The sequence below is a fragment of the Hyperolius riggenbachi genome, chromosome 6 (assembly GCF_040937935.1).
Source record: "Hyperolius riggenbachi isolate aHypRig1 chromosome 6, aHypRig1.pri, whole genome shotgun sequence".
Lineage (NCBI taxonomy): Eukaryota > Metazoa > Chordata > Amphibia > Anura > Hyperoliidae > Hyperolius > Hyperolius riggenbachi.
The window spans coordinates 372273724-372292345 of NC_090651.1; the positions used below are offsets into that span (position 1 = coordinate 372273724).

Consider the following 18622-nt stretch of genomic DNA (forward strand, 5'->3'; position numbering starts at 1 on the left):
GCAGGATCCCCCGTGGCAGTATTCGACCAGTTCGGTCAAATACTGCCACTTCCGCATGCCGAAGGCTCCCTTCGGAAGCCTTCGGGAGCACTCGGGCTCCCGATGACGCGGCCGCTCCATACTACGCATGCGCGAGCGCCCTCTATGACGCGCTCACGCTTACGTAGTATGGGTCGGCCCGTCTTCGGAAGCCCGAGTGCTCCCGAAGACCTCCGAAGTCCCTGCGGCGGCGGACGCGTGCGGGGGAGCCAGCGCAGCACCGAGGGCACCGGGAGAGGAGAGGGAAGGCTCATTAGGACCGAGCCTTCCCTCTCCTTAGGTGAGTATCTGACTTTTTTATTTTTAAAAGGGTACCCATTGGCTTTAAGTGTCCCAGAGTGGCTCCATGCTCTGTACATCAAAAGTCAACTGTAGCAGGGAAAGAAAGGGGGCAGTGCTGTGAGCTGTAGGATGCCTGCAGATATTCTGGTGTCTCAACTTTTGCCAGTCCCCAGACACTACACCAGACCTGGTCTGAGGAGGGATTCTGGGCACCTGTAATCCCCCCCTGCGTTTGCCTATGCCCCTGCTCCGACTGGAGCCATACTTTAAAACAGTGAGTAGGCACTCTTGTTGAGGAGTCATGGATGTCCATGCAGCTGTTGAATCATGTAGATTCTCTGCTCTGCTCCTTCCTGCTGCCCACTGATGAGTCAGGCCTCTTTTCCACGGGCAGCTGAAAGGGGTGAATTCACCCCTTGAGCCTCTCCCATGCACCGGCCAGGAGCTTGCTGGCGCTCAGAGCACATACACACACACGGCACAGGTCACAAAGGTCCAGGACTTGGGCAGAAGAAGGGCTGGGGTGGATGATCCTTCCAACTTACAAGGTGACAGCAGTGGAGTTACTGGTGTTAAAGAGAATCTGTACTGAAAAAAGTTCCCCTGAGGGGTACTCACCTCGGTAGGGGGAAGCCTCTGGACCCTATCATGACTTCCCCCTTCCTCCTGTGTCCCACGGCGGTCTCGCTGCAGCCCACGGAACGCACAGCCGACAATTCAGGCTGTGCAATATTTACCTTTTCTGGCTCCAGCGGGGGCGCTGTTGCGGCTCTCCGCTTGGAAATAGGCAAAAATAGCCGATCTCCATCCGGTCCACTCTACTGCGCAGGTGCAGGAGACTTGCGCCTGCGCAGTAGAGCGGCCCGATGGAGATCGGCTATTTTCACCTATCTCCGTGCAGAGAGCGGATACTGCGCCTGCGCTGGAGCCACGGCTCCGGGAGGATTTTTGCTGCCACCTTGGGACCGAGGAGGACGGGGGAAGCCTCGATATGATCCGGAGGCTTCCCCCACCCGAGGTGAGTACCTCCCAGTGGAACTTTTTTCGTTACAGATTTTCTTTAATAGAGGTACTGTATTCCTCATCCAGTATCTCTTGCATGTTATACGCTCAGCCCCTCCCATCCTGCTCTGCACCTCCCTTCTCTGACACTGAGGGGAGGGGCTGAGAGTAAAGATAGAGTGAGATTTAGGGAGAAAGAAGGTAGCAGTAGAAAGTTATATGGGAAGAGGGGAAGGCACTGTGGGGATCAAGGTTGGGGGGAATCTACCAGCTACATTCTTAACCATAGCTCCCAAGTGTCCCTCTTTTGGATGGACTGTCCCACTTTGGGAACCCTGTCCCTCTTGTCTTTTTTGTTGTCCCTCTTTCAGGACTTTGTCCCTCTTTCTATTTATTTATTTATTTTATTTCTATGTAAATATATATATATATATATATATATATATATATTTCTACAAAAAACTTTATTCCCATCCTTTAAATTGGTACATTACTAATTTTAAAATGTTAATTTGAAGGTAAATGAACCAGGATAGAAAGGACCAGTGTAGTTTGAATTATAAAATACATAACATTTTTTCTTATGAAATCTTTATGGTATGTGTGACCAGGGGCGTGATCAGGGGTGTGGCAGGGGCATGGCTTAAGTGTCCCTCTTTCTCATCTCAAAAAGGTGGGAGGAATGTTCTTAAAGGGGCACAATGGCGAAAAATTGTAAAATTTAAAATATGTGCAAACATAGAGAAATTAGTAATAATTAATAAAATAAGTACATTTCTTCCTGAGTAAAATCAGCGATAAATTACTTTTCTCCTATGTTGCTGTCACTTACAGTAGGTAGTAGAAATCTGACAGAAGCGACAGGTTTTGGACTAGTCCATCTCTTCATAGGGGATTCTCAGCAAGGCTTTTATTCTTTATAAAGATATTCCCTAAAAAGGTTTTAAACAATGATGCTGGCCAGCTTCCCAGCTTGCTACACAGTTTTTTGGCAGTTGGACAGAGCAACTGCCTTTCACTAAGTGCTTTTGAAAATAAATAAATCCCTGAGAATCCCCCATGAAGAGATGGACTAGTCCAAAACCTGTCGCTTCTGTCAGATTTCTACTACCTACTGTAAGTGACAGCAGCATAGGAGAAAATAAATTTATGGCTCGTTTTACTCTGGAAAAAACTTACTTCCTATTTGTATATTTGCACATATTTTAAATTTACAATTTTTCGCCATAGTGCCCCTTTAACTTCTGCTAAATGGTCTCCATAAGTTGAGACATTATTTATTTCAATGAGTGACGCAGCATTTCTCTCACTCGCAGCTCCCTGCCTCGTCCTCAGCTGCTTCTCTGCAGAAGTTATGATATAACAGTTTCCCTGATGCTGCCACACCCTTCACTCTACCCACTCGCCCCCTCCGAAGTGAACAATTACTGACAGCTAATCTGTGCCCTCGGCAAGGGGCGAAGCCCTCTCCTCTCCCTGCTTCCTTTCCCAGAATCCTGTGCCTCTCTAACAGTACACAAGCTGCTGCAGAAGTGTGTCTGTCACAGGAAGACCCTCCAGCAATAGCCGCAGCCACAGGACAGAGCTGACCAGACAGAAACAAGTCAGGTTTGTTATGATCTGTCCCTGTAAAGGCGGAAGTCTGGGTGAGATGCTGATGCACGGCTCTCCGACAGCTGCAATAACAATATAGACAAGGATGAGTGTGAGTGGAATGGTATGATAATTGCTCAATGTGAACAGAACCCTGCTAGCTTCATTCTATTCTGCAATTCCTTCTTCTCAGCTTTATTCCTCCACCTCTCCCTCCCTCCACCTCTCTGTCCAAATCCAAATCCAAAAAGCTTTATTGGCAGGACCAAATACATTTAGCATTGCCAAAGCAAAACAAAACATTAACATGGGGAGGGGCAATTGTGGGAATAAGGGAAGGATATAGGGGGTTGGGGTATATAGTCCATAGGTGTGTGTAGGATGTAAGGGACAGTATGGGGGACTGGGATATACAGTCCATAGGGGGTATTGGAGGTATACAGTCCATGTGGTATCATGTTCCTCTCAGTTGGTGGCAGGCTGTGACATATCGGGCAGCTATTTGCACGGTTGTTTCCCCCCCAGTAGGATGTGGAGTTTCCTCTCCTCATCTGTGGAGGTAAAGTCCTGGATGTGGGCGGAGAGTCTCTGGAAGTGGGTGGTCCTCACAGGTGCGTATTTGCTGCAGTGTAGCAGGAGGTGGGCCTCATCCTCCAAGACCCCCTGGTCACATTGTCTGCACAGTCTCTCCTCCCGGGGCTTCCATGTCTGTCTGTGCCGCCCTGTCCCCCTTTCCATCCCCTCTCTCTGTCTCTCTTTAGCTCTCCTTCCCCACCTCAGCTCCCTCTCTCTCCCATTATCTTTTTCTCCCCATCCCACCCTCTCTCTTTCTGTCCCTCCCACCCTCTCTCTTTCTGTCCCTTCCACACTCCAACCACCCCCTCTCTTTCTGTCCCCTCCACCCCCTCTCTTTCTGTCCCTCCCACCCCCCCCTCCACTCCCTCTCTTTCTGTCCCTCCCACCCCCCCTCCACTCCCTCTCTTTCTGTCCCTCCCACCCCCTCTCCCCAACTCAACTCTCTCTTTCGCAGACTTACCCTATCTATCCTATACAATAAAACCTAACTGTCCCTGCGTCATCCACTTTCCCTGTCTGTCCGTCCGAAGCTTTTTTGTACTGCGCATGTGCGCAGTAGAGACAGCTGTTGGGACGGGAGGTTCGGGCGGTTCAGGCCAGGGAGCAGGGCAGCCGGGTGCGCGCGGGGCGGGAAGGGCGGGTGCGCAGTGGGTAGGTGCGCACGCACACTGACTGGCGGCGGTAATTTCTCAACCTAGAGCCCGTTTTTAAGCTTAGGTAGACTAGTATATATAATATCGGATATGTGTATGTATGTATGTGCCACAATCACTCAAACGCCTTGACTGGTTTCAACAAAACTTGGTGATCCCTTACCACCTGTGTGGGCCTCGCACCCCCCCTCCCCCTGCACACCTGGGTGGAACCACAACAGCCAATCAGATTTTACCCATTCACGTCAATGGAAAAAATGTAAAAGGCTGCCATTCTCACAGTAATCAAGCCAGAGTCCTCAAACTTAGCACAGTTGTTCACTTGGCAACCGAGGTTACAAATTCAGGGAAAGTGGGCGGAGCATAAAACAGCCAATGACATTTCAGCCGTTTGTTTTAAAGGAGAACTGTAGTGAGAGGTATATGGCGGCTGCCATATTCATTTCCTTTTAAGCAATACCAGTTGCCTGGCAGCCCTGCTGGTAACTGGTAACTGCAATCATTCTTAGACTCTTAATCGCAGGATTTTTAACCACTTAAAGGGGAACTGAAGTAAGAGGTATATGGAGGCTGCCATATTTATTTCCTTTTAATCAATACCAGTTGCCTGGCAGCCCTGCTGTCTATTTCTCTGCAGTAGTGTCTGAATAACACCAGAAACAAGCATGCAGCTAGTCTTGTCAGATCTGACTTAAAGTCTGAAACACCTGATCTGCTGCATGCTTGTTCAGGGGCTATGGCTAATAGTATTAGAGGCAGAGGATCAGCTTAAAAGGAAATAAACATGGCAGCCTCCATATACCTCTCTCTTCAGTTCCCCTTTAAGTCTATCTAGACGGGAATATTCAACTAGATAGCCTGCCCTGCCGCCGTTGAGCCGGGCATGCAATCACACATGCTCCCGTTGCCTTCCGTTAGCCCGGAGATCGATGAATAGAAAAACAGTTCCCATTCATTGATCTAAGTCCCCGTATGACAGACCGACACCGTCCGCAAGACGGCTCTGTCTTTCATGAATCCCCTTCTGCCCCATCCACGCTTTACTTCTTCTTGTGTAGTAATAATATTACGTGTGCAGAAGTAAGCTCCAAGGGCATCTTGTGGCCAAATAGTAAAATTACAACTGGAAATAAAAATTTCCAGATAATGACTTTTTTTTACTGTTAAAATGAGTCCCTTACCTCCCACACTCCCCGATAGCTACACAAACATTTTTTTTGTAAAATAGAATGAAAAATACATAAATAGTTACCTTAGGGACTAAACTTTTCTAATATGTATGTAGTAAGGTATATTACTGTTATTTTTAAATTATGGGCTTGTAATAAGTGATGGACGCAAAACTGAAAAAAATGCACCTTTATTTCCAAATAAAATATCGGCTCCATACATTGTGATAGGGACAAAATTTAAATGGTGTAATAACCAAGACAAATGGGCACATAAAATACATGGGTTTTAGTTATGGTAGCATGTATTCATTTCAAACTATAATGGACAAAAACTGAGAAATAATGATTTTTTTTTCTATTTCTTTCTTAATCTTCCTGTTAAAATGGATTTAGAATAAAATAATTCTTAGCAAAATGTACCACCCAAAGTAAGCCTAAATGGTGGCGGAAAAAACGAGATATAGATCATTTCAGTGTGATAAGTAGTTATAAAGTTATTGGCGAATGAATGGGAGGTGAAAGTTGCTCAGATGCATAAGGTGAAACAACATTGTAGGCTGAAGTAGTTAAACTTCGCACAGTTGGTTACTGGGTGACTGGGATTAATATTCAGGAAAGTGGGTGGAGCCTATAACAGCCAATTAAAATTCAACCTAGTTAATGTTATCCAGAAATGGCGCTGATGGGTGTTTCCTAAAAGCTGCGTGTCAAGCAGGGATCACTTTAACGTTGTAAATTAAACGTACATAAGTAAAATAACTTTTCCACGCGCTGACTAAAATCAACAGCTGCTTTTTTGTACACAATTATCAATGGTCATCAAAGAAGCCAGCCAGAACCAGCATAGCGGAGCGGAAGTGCAGAGAACAACACTCTGGGACTTACAGCGGGGGGAGGCGGACAGACCGTGGAAAAAGTTACAAGGATGCGGCATAACAGCGGATGTATAAGAGCACGAGGGGACCGGAGTCTTCTATATAAGTGAAGGAACAGTGAGAGCATCATTGATCAAAACAGCAAACTGTAAGTTATATTGACTAAAGACTTGCAGACTTTGTTATAACGCTCTGAACCCATAGTGGGAAATAATAGAATTAACTTGGCAATCAGAAGGAAATCGTTCAGCGATTTTGTATATCAACAGAAACCTTTTTGATGATACGAAAGCGGATTGTATTGTGCTTTTTTTTTTTTTTTTTTTGCCTGGTACTGAGGGCACTATCATTTAGATGGTTTTTTAGACATTATTGAAATAGAAAGATAGTGTAAGGGACTCACCTGTCAGCGGTTCCAGTGCTGGCTCAGGTGGCTCGGATGACGCGGCCGCGGCTCAGAGCCGCTCTTATGCCCCCAGACGTCGGCAGTGATAGTGTCGGCTGAGAGATTGCTCAGCTGACACTCAGGCAGGATGCTAGGTGCTGATTGGTTGCTGCAGGTTGGGAATGGCTTGGGCGGGCTTTAGGGTATTTAAATCCCTGTCTCTCATTGAGTCCTTGCCCGTGATAGCAATCAGTATGCTGGTGCTGGGCACTCTGTCACTCTGATATTATTGTATATGTGATTAGCCTGGTTGCTCTGATATATATATATATATATATATATATATATGCAGTGTTTGCAATATATATCTATCATTTAGACTAGCTTTTGTTATTTTCCTGATATTCTGTGTATGACATTTTGATACTAACTGACCACGACTTTGTCTCAGCCTATTGTACCTCAGCCATCTGACCACCTGTGTATGACCCTAGCCTGTTAAACGACCTAGCCTTTGTCTCAGCCTATTGTACCTCAGCCATCTGATCTCACGTGTATGACCCTAGTTTACGTTTTGACTACGACTAATCTAAGCCTCAGTATATACGCCTTATACCAAGCATGATAGATAGAAGGGCCCCTTCTGATAGATGGTGATGTGTGTGTGAATTTGTGAGGTGTGAGTGGATAATTTTGGATTCATATGCATTGCATGACCATTGATAATTGTGTACAGTAAAGCAGCTTTTGATTTTAGTCAGCGTGTGGAAAAGTTATTTTACTTATGTACGTAAAATTCAACCTATCCTCAACCCTGCTATAGTTGGTCATTGGGTGACTGGGGTTCAAATTCAGAAAAGGGGGCGGTGTCACAAACAGGCAATCAGATTTGTTTCATTTCAATGGAACAAGTTAAATTATTGATGCCAAGGACCCCAAAGCTCGTGGTCATTGAACGACTGTGTCAAAGTTAAATAAAAAGCAAGTGGAGCCAACAACCAACCTTTTTACGTGGGAAAATATAAACTGAAGCCATTCTTACATTGTTAATGGCAGGGTTCTTAAACTTGGCACACTTGCTCACTGGGTGACTGAGATTAATATTCAGGAAGGTGGGTGGAGCCTACAACGACCACAACATCAAAATTCACCTATTTGTTTTCAATTGGAATATTTAAATTACTTCTATTCTTACACTGTTAATGGCAGAGGCCTTATTGGAGAGTGTGTGCCTACTTCCCCTAGGACCCTAGTGCTACAAGGTGAGTATGTTGTCTTCTGTGCCGCCATAGTGCCCATCCCTCTCTCCTTCTCTCTCTCAACTCTTGCAGTGTCTCCCCAGCACAACCTCCTTCTCTCCTCCCAGTCTCTAAGCTTTTTACTCCTCTATCACTATGTCTTTTCCTCCCCCCCTCTTTATATCTTCCTCTCCAAAAACATTTCATCAATGTGTCACTGTAAATATTTATAGAGTGCTGACATCCTCCATAGCACTTCAGTGCCAGAGTGTCATGTCACTGACTGTCCTCAGAGGAGGTCACAATCTAATCCTACCATAGTCATAGTGTAATGTCCTACCATATTATTATTATGTATTTACAGTGGCTTGCAAAAGTATTCGGCCCGCTGGAAGTTTTCCACATTTTGTCACATTACTGCCACAAACATGAATCAATTTTATTGGAATTCCACGTGAAAGACCAATACAAAGTGGTGTACACGTGAGAAGTGGAATGAAAATCATACATGATTCCAAACATTTTTTACAATTAAATAACTGAAAAGTGGGGTGTGCAATAATTATTCAGCCCCTTTGGTCTGAGTGCAGTCAGTTGCCCATAGACATTGCCTGATGAGTGCTAATGACTAAATTGAGTGCACCTGTGTGTAATCTAATGTCAGTACAAATACAGGTGCTCTGTGACAGCCTCAGAGGTTGTCTAAGAGAATATTGGGAGCAACAACACCATGAAGTCCAAAGAACACACCAGACAGGTCAGGGATAAAGTTATTGAGACATTTAAAGCAGACTTAGGCTACAAAAAGATTTCCAAAGCCTTGAACATCCCACGGAGCACTGTTCAAGCGATCATTCAGAAATGGAAGGAGTATGGCACAACTGTAAACCTACCAAGACAAGGCTGTCCACCTAAACTCACAGGCCGAACAAGGAGAGCACTGATCAGAAATGCAGTCAAGAGGCCCATGGTGACTCTGGACGAGCTGCAGAGATCTACAGCTCAGGTGGGGGAATCTGTCCATAGGACAACTATTAGTCATGCACTGCACAAAGTTGGCCTTTATGGAAGAGTGGCAAGAAGAAAGGCATTGTTAACAGAAAGCATAAGAAGTCCTGTTTGCAGTTTGCCACAAGCCATGTGGGGGACACAGCAACCATGTGGAAGAAGGTGCTCTGGTCAAATGAGACCAAAATGGAACTTTTTGGCCAAAATGCAAAACGCTATGTGTGGCGGAAAACTAACACTGCACATCACTCTGAACACACCACCCCCACTGTCAAATATACTGGTGGCAGCATCATGCTCTGGGGGTGCTTCTCTTCAGCAGGGACAGGGAAGCTGGTCAGAGTTGATGGGAAGATGGATGGAGCCAAATACAGGGCAATCTTGGGAGAAAACCTCTTGGAGACTGCAAAAGACTTGAGACTAAGGCGGAGGTTTACATTCCAGCAGGACAACAACCCTAAACATAAAGCCAGGGCAACAATGGAATGGTTTAAAACAAAACATATCCATGTGTTTGAATGGCCCAGTCAAAGTCCAGATCTAAATCCAATCGAGAATCTGTGGCAAGATCTGAAAACTGCTGTTCACAAACGCTGTCCATCTAATCTGACTGAGCTGGAGCTGTTTTGCAAAGAAGAATGGGCAAGGATTTCAGTCTCTAGATGTGCAAAGCTGGTAGAGACATACCCTAAAAGACTGGCAGCTGTAATTGCAGCAAAAGGTGGTTCTACAAAGTATTGACTCAGGGGGCTGAATAATTACGCACACCCCACTTTGCAGTTATATTTTTTTTTAAATGTTTGGAATCATGTATGATTTTCGTTCCACTTCTCACGTGTACACCACTTTGTATTGGTCTTTCACATGGAATTCCAATAAAATTGATTCATGTTTGTGGCAGTAATGTGACAAAATGTGGAAAACTTCAAGGGGGCCGAATACTTTTGCAAGCCCCTGTATACAGCACTGACATATTCTGCAGCACTTTACAGAGTACATAGTCATGTCACTGACTGTCCTCAGAGGAGCTCACAATCTAATCCTACCATAGTGATAGTCTAATCTCCTACCATATTATTATGTACTAGCTGATTGCTCAGTGTTGCCCGGGTATGTATTTGGCTGGTGTTGGCTCCGCCCACTTTTTGAAACCCTAACACACAATTACTCAATGACCAAGTTTGTGAGCTTTGCGGTATTTGGCATCAATAATTTGCATTGAAATGAAAAAAATCTGGTTGACTGTTTGTGGCTCTGCTCCCTTTTCGGAATTTGAACCCCAGTCACCCTGTACCAGGTTTTAGGCCTGTGCCATTAACAGTGCAAGAATGGCAGCAATTAAATATTCCCCTTGAAAATAAATTTCATTGACTTTTGTAGGCTCCACCCACTTTTCTGAATGTTAATCGCAGTCACCCAGTGACCAACTGTGCAAAGTTTAAAGTGAACCTCCAGACTAAAAATTGACTCAGCAGCACTGGAAAGGCCTGGTGTTTCTTTAACTGTTTTACAGCATCGGAACTTTTTTTCTCTTATACAAGCCTCATTTTTAGCTGCACAGAAAAAAACTGCCCGGGCATTTTTCCCCCAATGCTGTGCAAAGCATGATGGGATTTCTGATGTTGTTGTTCTCATTCTGCTGTTTTGGTGCAAATTTTTTTTTTTTTTACATTTTGAATTTGACATTTGAAGCCTAGCGCATGCAGCTGGGAGGGGTGATCAGGACATAGGACAGTTGGAACTGTGTCTCCTGCTCCCTGTCACCTCCTTTCAACCAAAAAGATGGCTGCCCCCATGACAAAGATGGCAGCCCCCATGAATCACAAACATTTGCCTGTTCTTTTAAAACGGGGCGGGTAAGAGATTATATTACCTATCTATTCTAATTAACATAACTAATGTAACTTAATGACAGTATGTTTGTTTAGGTTGAAGTTCCCCTTTAAGAACCCTGCCATTAACAGTGTAAGAATAGCTGCAGTTTATATTTTCCCAGTGAAATTTTTATTTGTCTCTGCCCACTGATGACCCGGTGTTGCCCGGCGTATGTATTTGGCTGGTGTTGGCTGCACCCACTTTTTCTAACCCTAACGCACAAACACTGACTGACCAAGTTTGTGAGCTCTGGGGCCATTGGCATCAATAATTTGTATATTCCCATAGAAATTAAATAAATCAGATTGGCTGTTTGTGGCTCCACCCCTCTCCAGCATTTCAACCCCAGTCACCCAATGACCAACTGTAGCAGGTTTGAGGCATTTGCTATTACCAGTGTAAAACTGGCAGCAATTTAAATATTCCCCTTGAAAATCAACAGGTGCATTTTGATTGGCTATTATAGGCTCCACCCACTTCCCTGAATATTAATCTCAGTCATCCAGTGACCATCTGGGCACATTTTTAGATCCCTGCCATTAACAGTGTAAGAATGGCCGCATTTTTTATTTTCCCAGTGAAATTAGTTTTTGGCTCTGCCCACTCTTTGTAACCTGGACACACAGTCACTCAATGACCATGTTTGTGAACTTTGGGGTCCTTCATTTGTATTTTCTGAATTAAATGAAACAAATCTGATTGGTTGTTTGTGGCTCTGTCCCCTCTTCTGAATTTGAACCCCAGTCACCCAATGTCCAACTGTACCAGGTTTGAGGCTTGTGCCATTAACAGTGCACGAATGGCAGCAATTTTAATATTCCCCTTTAAAATCAAAAGGTGAATTTTGATTGGCTTTTTAGGCTTCACCCACTTTTCTGAATATTAATCTCAGTCACCCAGTAACCAACTGTGCAAAGTTTGAGAACCCTGCCATTAACAGGGAAGAAGGGCTGCAGTTTACATTTTCCCAGAAAAATCTGTTTTTGACTCCACCCAGTTTTTTGTAACTTTGACACTCAGTCACTCAATGACAAAGTTTGTGAGCTTCCGGGTTCCTGGCATCAAAATTGTGCTAATGGAAGCAGTTTATCCAGGAAATTAAATCTGGCTGTTTGTGGCTCTGCCACTTTAGTGAATTTGAACCCCAGTCACTTAATGACCAACTGTAGCAGGTTTGAGGCCTCTGCCATTAACAGTGTAAGAATGGCAGTAGTTTCAATATTCCCCTTGAAAATCAATAGGTGAATTTTGATTGGTCGTTGTAGGCTCCACCTACTGTTCTGAAGTTACCCAAGGATCCAAGTGTGTCAAGTTTGAAAACTCTGCCATTAACAGTGTAAGAATAGCTGAAGTTTATATTTCCCCATGTAAGAAGTTAGTTGTTTTTGGCTCCACCCTCTATTTCTACCCTTCACAAACAGTTACTCAATGACCAATTTTAATGAGCTGTGGGGTCTTTGGCATCAATAAGTTGCATTTTTCTATTGAAATTAAACAAATCTGATTGGCTGTTTTTGGCCCGCTCCCTTTTCAGAATTTAAACCCCAGTCTCCTAGTGACTGACTGTACCAGATTTGAGGCCTCTACCATGGAAAGTGTATGAATGGCAGCGATATAAATATTCCCTTTGAAAATCAATATGTGACACACTACCCCCTCTCTTTCTCACCCCCCTTCTCTCTCACACACACACTACCCCCCTCTCTCACACACACTACCCCCTCTCTCTTACTACTCTCTCTCTCACCCCCCCCCCTCTTACTACCCCGCTCTCTCTCACACACACCCCTCTCTATCACACACCCCTCTCTTTCACACACACTACCCTCTCTCTCTCTCTCTGAACACTCTTACTACCCCCTCTCACTACCCCTTCTCTCTCACCCCCCCTCCCCTCACTACCCCTCTCTCACTTCCCCCACACACTACCCCCCTCAATGCCTCCCCTCTCTCACCCCCCCTTCTCTAACTACCCTCTATTTTGTTTTGCGAGGTGGGGGGGGGGGTAGTTGTTGGTTACCGCACCGGGTATCACCAACTTTAGTGACGCCACTGCGAGTTTTTGTATATTCTATCTGTGTACGGGTGTTTGTATATTCCATGTGTGTACTTGTGTTTGTATATTCCATGTGTGTAAGAGGGTTTGTATATTCCATGTGTGTACTTGTGTTTGTATTTTCCATGTGTGTACAAATGTTTGTATATTCCATGTGTGTACTTGTGCTTGTATATTCCATGTGTGTACTTGTGTTTGTATATTCCATGTGTGTACTTGTGTTTGTATATTCCATGTGTGTACGAGTGTTTGTATATTCCATGTGTGTACGAGTGTTTGGATATTCCATGTGTGTATGCGTGTTTGGATATTCCATGTGTGTAAGAATGTTTGTATATTCCATGTGTGTACTTGTGTTTGTATTTTCCATGTGTGTACAAATGTTTGTATATTCCATGTGTGTACTTGTGCTTGTATATTCCATGTGTGTACTTGTGTTTGTATATTCCATGTGTGTACAAGTGTTTGTATTTTCCATGTGTGTACTTGTGTTTGTATATTCCATGTGTGTACGAGTGTTTGGATATTCTATGTGTGTGCATGTGTTTGTATTTTCCATGTGTGTACTTGTGTTTGTATTTTCCATGTGTGTACAAGTGTTTGTATATTCCATGTGTGTACTTGTGTTTGTATATTCCATGTGTTTACGAGTGTTTGTATATTCCATGTGTGTAGGAGTGTTTGTATATTCCATGTGTTTACGAGTGTTTGTATATTCCATGTGTGTACGAGTATTTGTATATTCCGTGTATGAGTGTTTGTATTTTCCATGTGTGTACAAGTGTCTGTATATTCCATGTGTGTACAAGTGTTTGTATATTCCATGTGTGTACTTGTGTTTGTATATTCCATGTGTGTACAAGTGTTTGTATATTCCATGTGTGTACAAGTGTTTGTATATTCCATGTGTGTACGAGTATTTGTATATTACATGTGTGTACGAGTGTTTGTATTTTCCATGTGTGTACGAGTGTTTGTATATTCCATGTGTGTACGAGTGTTTGTATTTTCCATGTGTGTACGGGTGTTTGTATATTCCATGTGTGTACGAGTGTTTGTATATTCCATGTGTGTACGAGTGTTTGTATATTCCATGTGTGTACGAGTATTTGTATATTCCATGTGTGTACAAGTGTTTGAATATTCTATGTGTGTGCATGTGTTTGTGTATTCCATGTGTGTACGAGTGTTTGTATATTCCATGTGTGTATGAGTGTTTGTATATTCCATGTGTGTACTAGTGTTTTTATATTCCATGTGTGTACAAATGTTTGTATATTCCATGTGTGTACAAATGTTTGTATATTCCATGTGTGTACAAGTGTTTGTATATTCCATGTGTGTACAAATGTTTGTATATTCCATGTGTGTACGAGTGTTTGTATATTCCATGTGTGTACGAGTGTTTGTATTTTCCATGTGTGTACAAGTGTTTGTATATTCCATGTGTGTACGAGTGTTTGTACATCCCATGTGTGTACAAATGTTTGTATATTCCATGTGTGTACGAGTGTTTGTATATTCCATGTGTGTACGAGTGTTTGTATATTCCATGTGTGTACGAGTGTTTGTATATTCCATGTGTGTACGAGTGTTTGTATATTCCATGTGTGTACGAGTGTTTGTATTTTCCATGTGTGTATGAGTGTTTGTATATTCCATGTGTGTACGAGTGTTTGTACATCCCATGTGTGTACAAATGTTTGTATATTCCATGTGTGTACGAGTGTTTGTATATTCCATGTGTGTACGAGTGTTTGTATATTCCATGTGTGTACAAATGTTTGTATATTCCATGTGTGTACGAGTGTTTGTATATTCCATGTGTGTACATATTTTTCTGTATTCCATGTGTGTACGAGTGTTTGTATATTCCATGTGTGTACAAGTGTTTTTGTATTCCATGTGTGGACGAGTGTTTGTATATTTCATGTGTGTGCATGTGTTTGTGTATTCCATGTGTGTACAAGTGTTTGTATATTCCATGTGTGTGTTTGTGTATTCCATGTGTGTACAAGTGTTTGTATATTCCACATGTGTACTTGTGTTTGTATATTCCATGTGTGTACGAGTGTTTGTATATTCCATGTGTGTATGAGTGTTTGTACATCCCATGTGTGTACTAGTGTTTGCACATCCCATGTATGTACTAGTGTTTGTATATTCCATGTGTGTACGAGTGTTTGTATTTTCCATGTATGTACTAGTGTTTGTATATTCCATGTGTGTACATATTTTTGTATATTCCATGTGTGTACGAGTGTTTGTGTATTCCATGTGTGTACGAGTGTTTGTGTATTCCATGTGTGTACGAGTGTTTGTATATTCATGTGTGTACGAGTGTTTGTATATTCCATGTGTGTACGAGTGTTTGTATATTCCATGTGTGTACGAGTGTTTGTATATTCCATGTGTGTACGAGTGTTTGTATATTCCATGTGTGTGCTTGTGTTTGTATAGGTACAAACCATTTTTATGGATGGGATGGATATTATTTTAGTATGTTCTAAGGTTTATTGTGGAAAACCAGACTGATGTGTTTATATGTCAACACTCACACTGAAAATATTTGTACATTCTCTATCCAGGACCATGAAACCATCAACAACTTTTTTGGCTATTCTGGGGGCATCCATTGCACTAGTACAATTAGGTGAGTATTTTAAATCTTGAATTACTTAAAGTGGATCCGAGATAAACTTTTACTCATTGCATAATTGTGTTCCTTTCATATAGTTTCAAGGGCATTCCTCAAGCCAAATACTTTTTTTGTTTTGTTTTAATACTCTAATTCCCTATAAACTAAACAAGCCTCGCCCACAGCTCCTTTTTTGCCTTGGCACTGTAGCAAGGGCTTATGGGAGCTCAGTCTGGGCAGGAGGAGGAGGTCACTAGCCATTGATTTCAGAGGCAGAGGGGAGGAGGAGAGGGGACTGAATTTACACACAGGCAAGTTGAAAGCATTTCCAGCCCACAGCCTGTGACAGTGTGACAAACAGAACATGGCTGCCCTCTTTGTATCACAGGAATAAACAGTCAGCTAGATATGCTGTGTAAACTATCTAAACTTTAGATAAAATATACTGCACTGTACTCTGCATTTATTTCATTTGAGACACACTGGCCCCTATTCAATTAACTTTTTTGCCCCAGGTAATATTTTCACATCTAACCAAGGAAATGCTTTTAAACCACCAGCAAGCAAAGAAATACTTAAAATTATTTTGATATTCGTTTTTTACCTACTTTTTGATAAGCTTTCAATTCTGAACTTCTGAAAAGCTATTGAACAGAGAAGATTCAAATGTATCTCCTGGGAGAAATCTCAGGAGAAAAAGTTAATTGAGTAAAGGTAGTCATACATCTAGCGATTCTAATTCAGTTGGCAAAGTGATCGACTTTATTAAGTAATCAACTTCAGTGTGGTTGATCGACAGTCAATCAACTAGTGGCCCACACACTACACGATATCACGATATCCTATGCGATTAACCTACACATTCGACTTGACGGATGTTGTGTCTCGATCAGGGATGAGCAGAAACTACGCCAGTGTGAATTTACGCATCGTAGTTCGCATCTACGCATCGTAGTTCGTAGGTGACGTTTCAAAACTACGCTTACGAATTTACGCATAATGAAGTACCGCTACGCGTACCTTACACCCACTATGCGTAGTTAACGTGTATTGCGTAGTGAACTACGAATGCGTTACTCGCGTCTAATTTTCCGCGTACGGTTACATGCTTACAAATTTACGCTTTGGAAAGGGGAATGTACGCATAGAAGAGTTACCGGTATGAGCAATTAATGAAGAAATAATGCGTACAATTTTCTGCATGCGGGCATAAGCATCCGCATAAACTACGCTTCGCACTACGCGTAATTGCGTATTTTAACGCGTGGTCCATGAAATGCATACGAAGCGAATATTTGATTTCGCAGCCGTAGTTTGGCGAATCGTAATTGTGTAAAACTACGCGTAGTTTCAACGTAGTGAACTTGGCTGACTACGACCATCCCTGGTCTAGATGCTCTGAATGCAAATCGATTCAGAGTAGATCGAAAGACATGTGAACGTTAGCCGATTCCTGTGCAATTAACCGATATCTTGTATCCAGATCGATCAACTAAGCTGGTCGATTCGACATGAAATCAGCCACTTTTGATTCTATAAAATGATCTAATCGAATAGTCGATTGCACATCCAAATCTCTGGATGTATGGCCACCTTTAGGGTCCTTGTATCTTCTGATTATTTCTCCACATAATCATCCCCTTTATTTAAGCATTTCACATTTTTTTTTTTATTTCTTTGTTTAGTAATATCACTCTCCTTAGCTATGTATCTTAAGGATTGGGGGAGGGCTTCATGTTGATGATGCTGAACAAACAGTTACTGGCATTCTGCAGTCATGTGACAAGTGGTGCAGGGAACAGAAAAAGTGCAAGGTGCAAAACATTTCACAGAAAGAATGTATTGCATTGCAAATAAAAGCAAGCAGGTTTTAATTTCTGGATGGCCCTTGTACTTTCTGTGTTTTTATCACGATATGAAAAAAAATTCTTTAAATGATTGAATGAATATACTGTACATTTTTTGCATTACATAATTACAGCAAAATACTGTGTGTGGAAGGGCAAACTGCCTTTTGTTAAATAGGCACTATGGCGAAAAATTGTAAAATTTAAAATATGTGCAAACATAAACAAATAAGAAGTACGTTTTTTTCCAGAGTACAATAAGCCATAAATTACTTTTCTCCTATGTTGCTGTCACTTACAGTAGGCAGTAGAAATCTGACAGAAGTGACAGGTTTTGGACTAGTCCATCTCTTCATAGGGGATTCTCAGCAAGGCTTTTATTCTTTATAAAGATATTCCTTAAAAATGATTTAAACAATGATGCTGGTCAGCCTACCTGCTACCTACACAGTTTTTTGGCAGTTGGGCAGAGCAACTGCCATTCACTAAGTGCTTTTGAAAATAAATATATCCCTGAGTATCCCCTATAAATAGATGGACTAGTCCAAAACCTGTCACTTCTGTCAAATTTCTACAACCTACTGTAAGTGACAGCAACATAGGAGAAAAGTAATGTATGGCTCATTTTACTCTGGAAAAAAATGTACTTCTAATTTATATATGTTTGCACATATTTTACATTTTTTTTTGCTGTAGTGCCCCTTTAAATAAATTATATGATATTTGTAAGGGCCATCCAAACTAGGTAGCACCCCCCCCTCCCCATCCGACAGGAAGAATGCACCACACATACTAGGTGATACCATCTCGCCGTGGGACATCCCTCCCGGACTTTCTCTTCATCAGCCCAGACTGTGTGGGGCTCCGCACCCTGAGCTAAACCAGCCCACATGGTCCATGATGTGGGGGCTCTGGAAGAAATGATCCCATGCCAATATCCTCCGTACCTTTACTGAAGATCCCCGCCACCCATCCGCACACAAGCAGCTCTCCTCTGCCAGCTCCGGCTATTCTAATGTACAGGAAGCCTGGCAAAATATCTTTAAATGTGCCACCTGGGATCCTCATTGGTTCTTTCACGAACCAATAGGAATCCTCCCTCAGTTAGACACAACTGTGCTGGTTCATGTCAGTGAGAAAATGGAGGTTTGCATACTGAGTAATATCTCATTGGTCAGTGTGAAGTAGAGGAACTCAGTGAGCCGATGATCATTTCTGCCTACATTCAAATTGTATGCAGCATGGAACTTAACCAATAGAATGTGTTTATTGTTAAAGAGACACAGAAGCCTCTGAAAATCGCCCTTTTTTACAGCCAGTTCTGTTAAGCACTAATGGTTTAGCTGAAACGCCGCTATCCCGCGGCAAAACAAAACTTTATTC

At 42.6% G+C, this 18622-nt stretch overlaps 1 protein-coding gene across 2 annotated transcripts in view; it reads left to right on the forward strand.

Moving 5' to 3' along the window:
* The first annotated feature begins 2745 nt into the window (after nt 1-2745).
* LOC137521942 (uncharacterized) overlaps nt 2746-18622 on the forward strand; it is a 63315-nt gene continuing 47438 nt past the window's right edge. The window contains exons 1-2 of one of the 2 annotated variants that reach the window (XM_068241895.1): nt 2746-2931; nt 15343-15407. In XM_068241895.1, the coding sequence (XP_068097996.1) occupies nt 15347-15407 (61 nt within the window). In that variant the 5' untranslated portion in view covers nt 2746-2931; nt 15343-15346. Of the gene's footprint in view, nt 2932-3006; nt 3029-15342; nt 15408-18622 lie in introns of those variants that run through there. The other variant, XM_068241896.1, reaches the window with a different exon arrangement.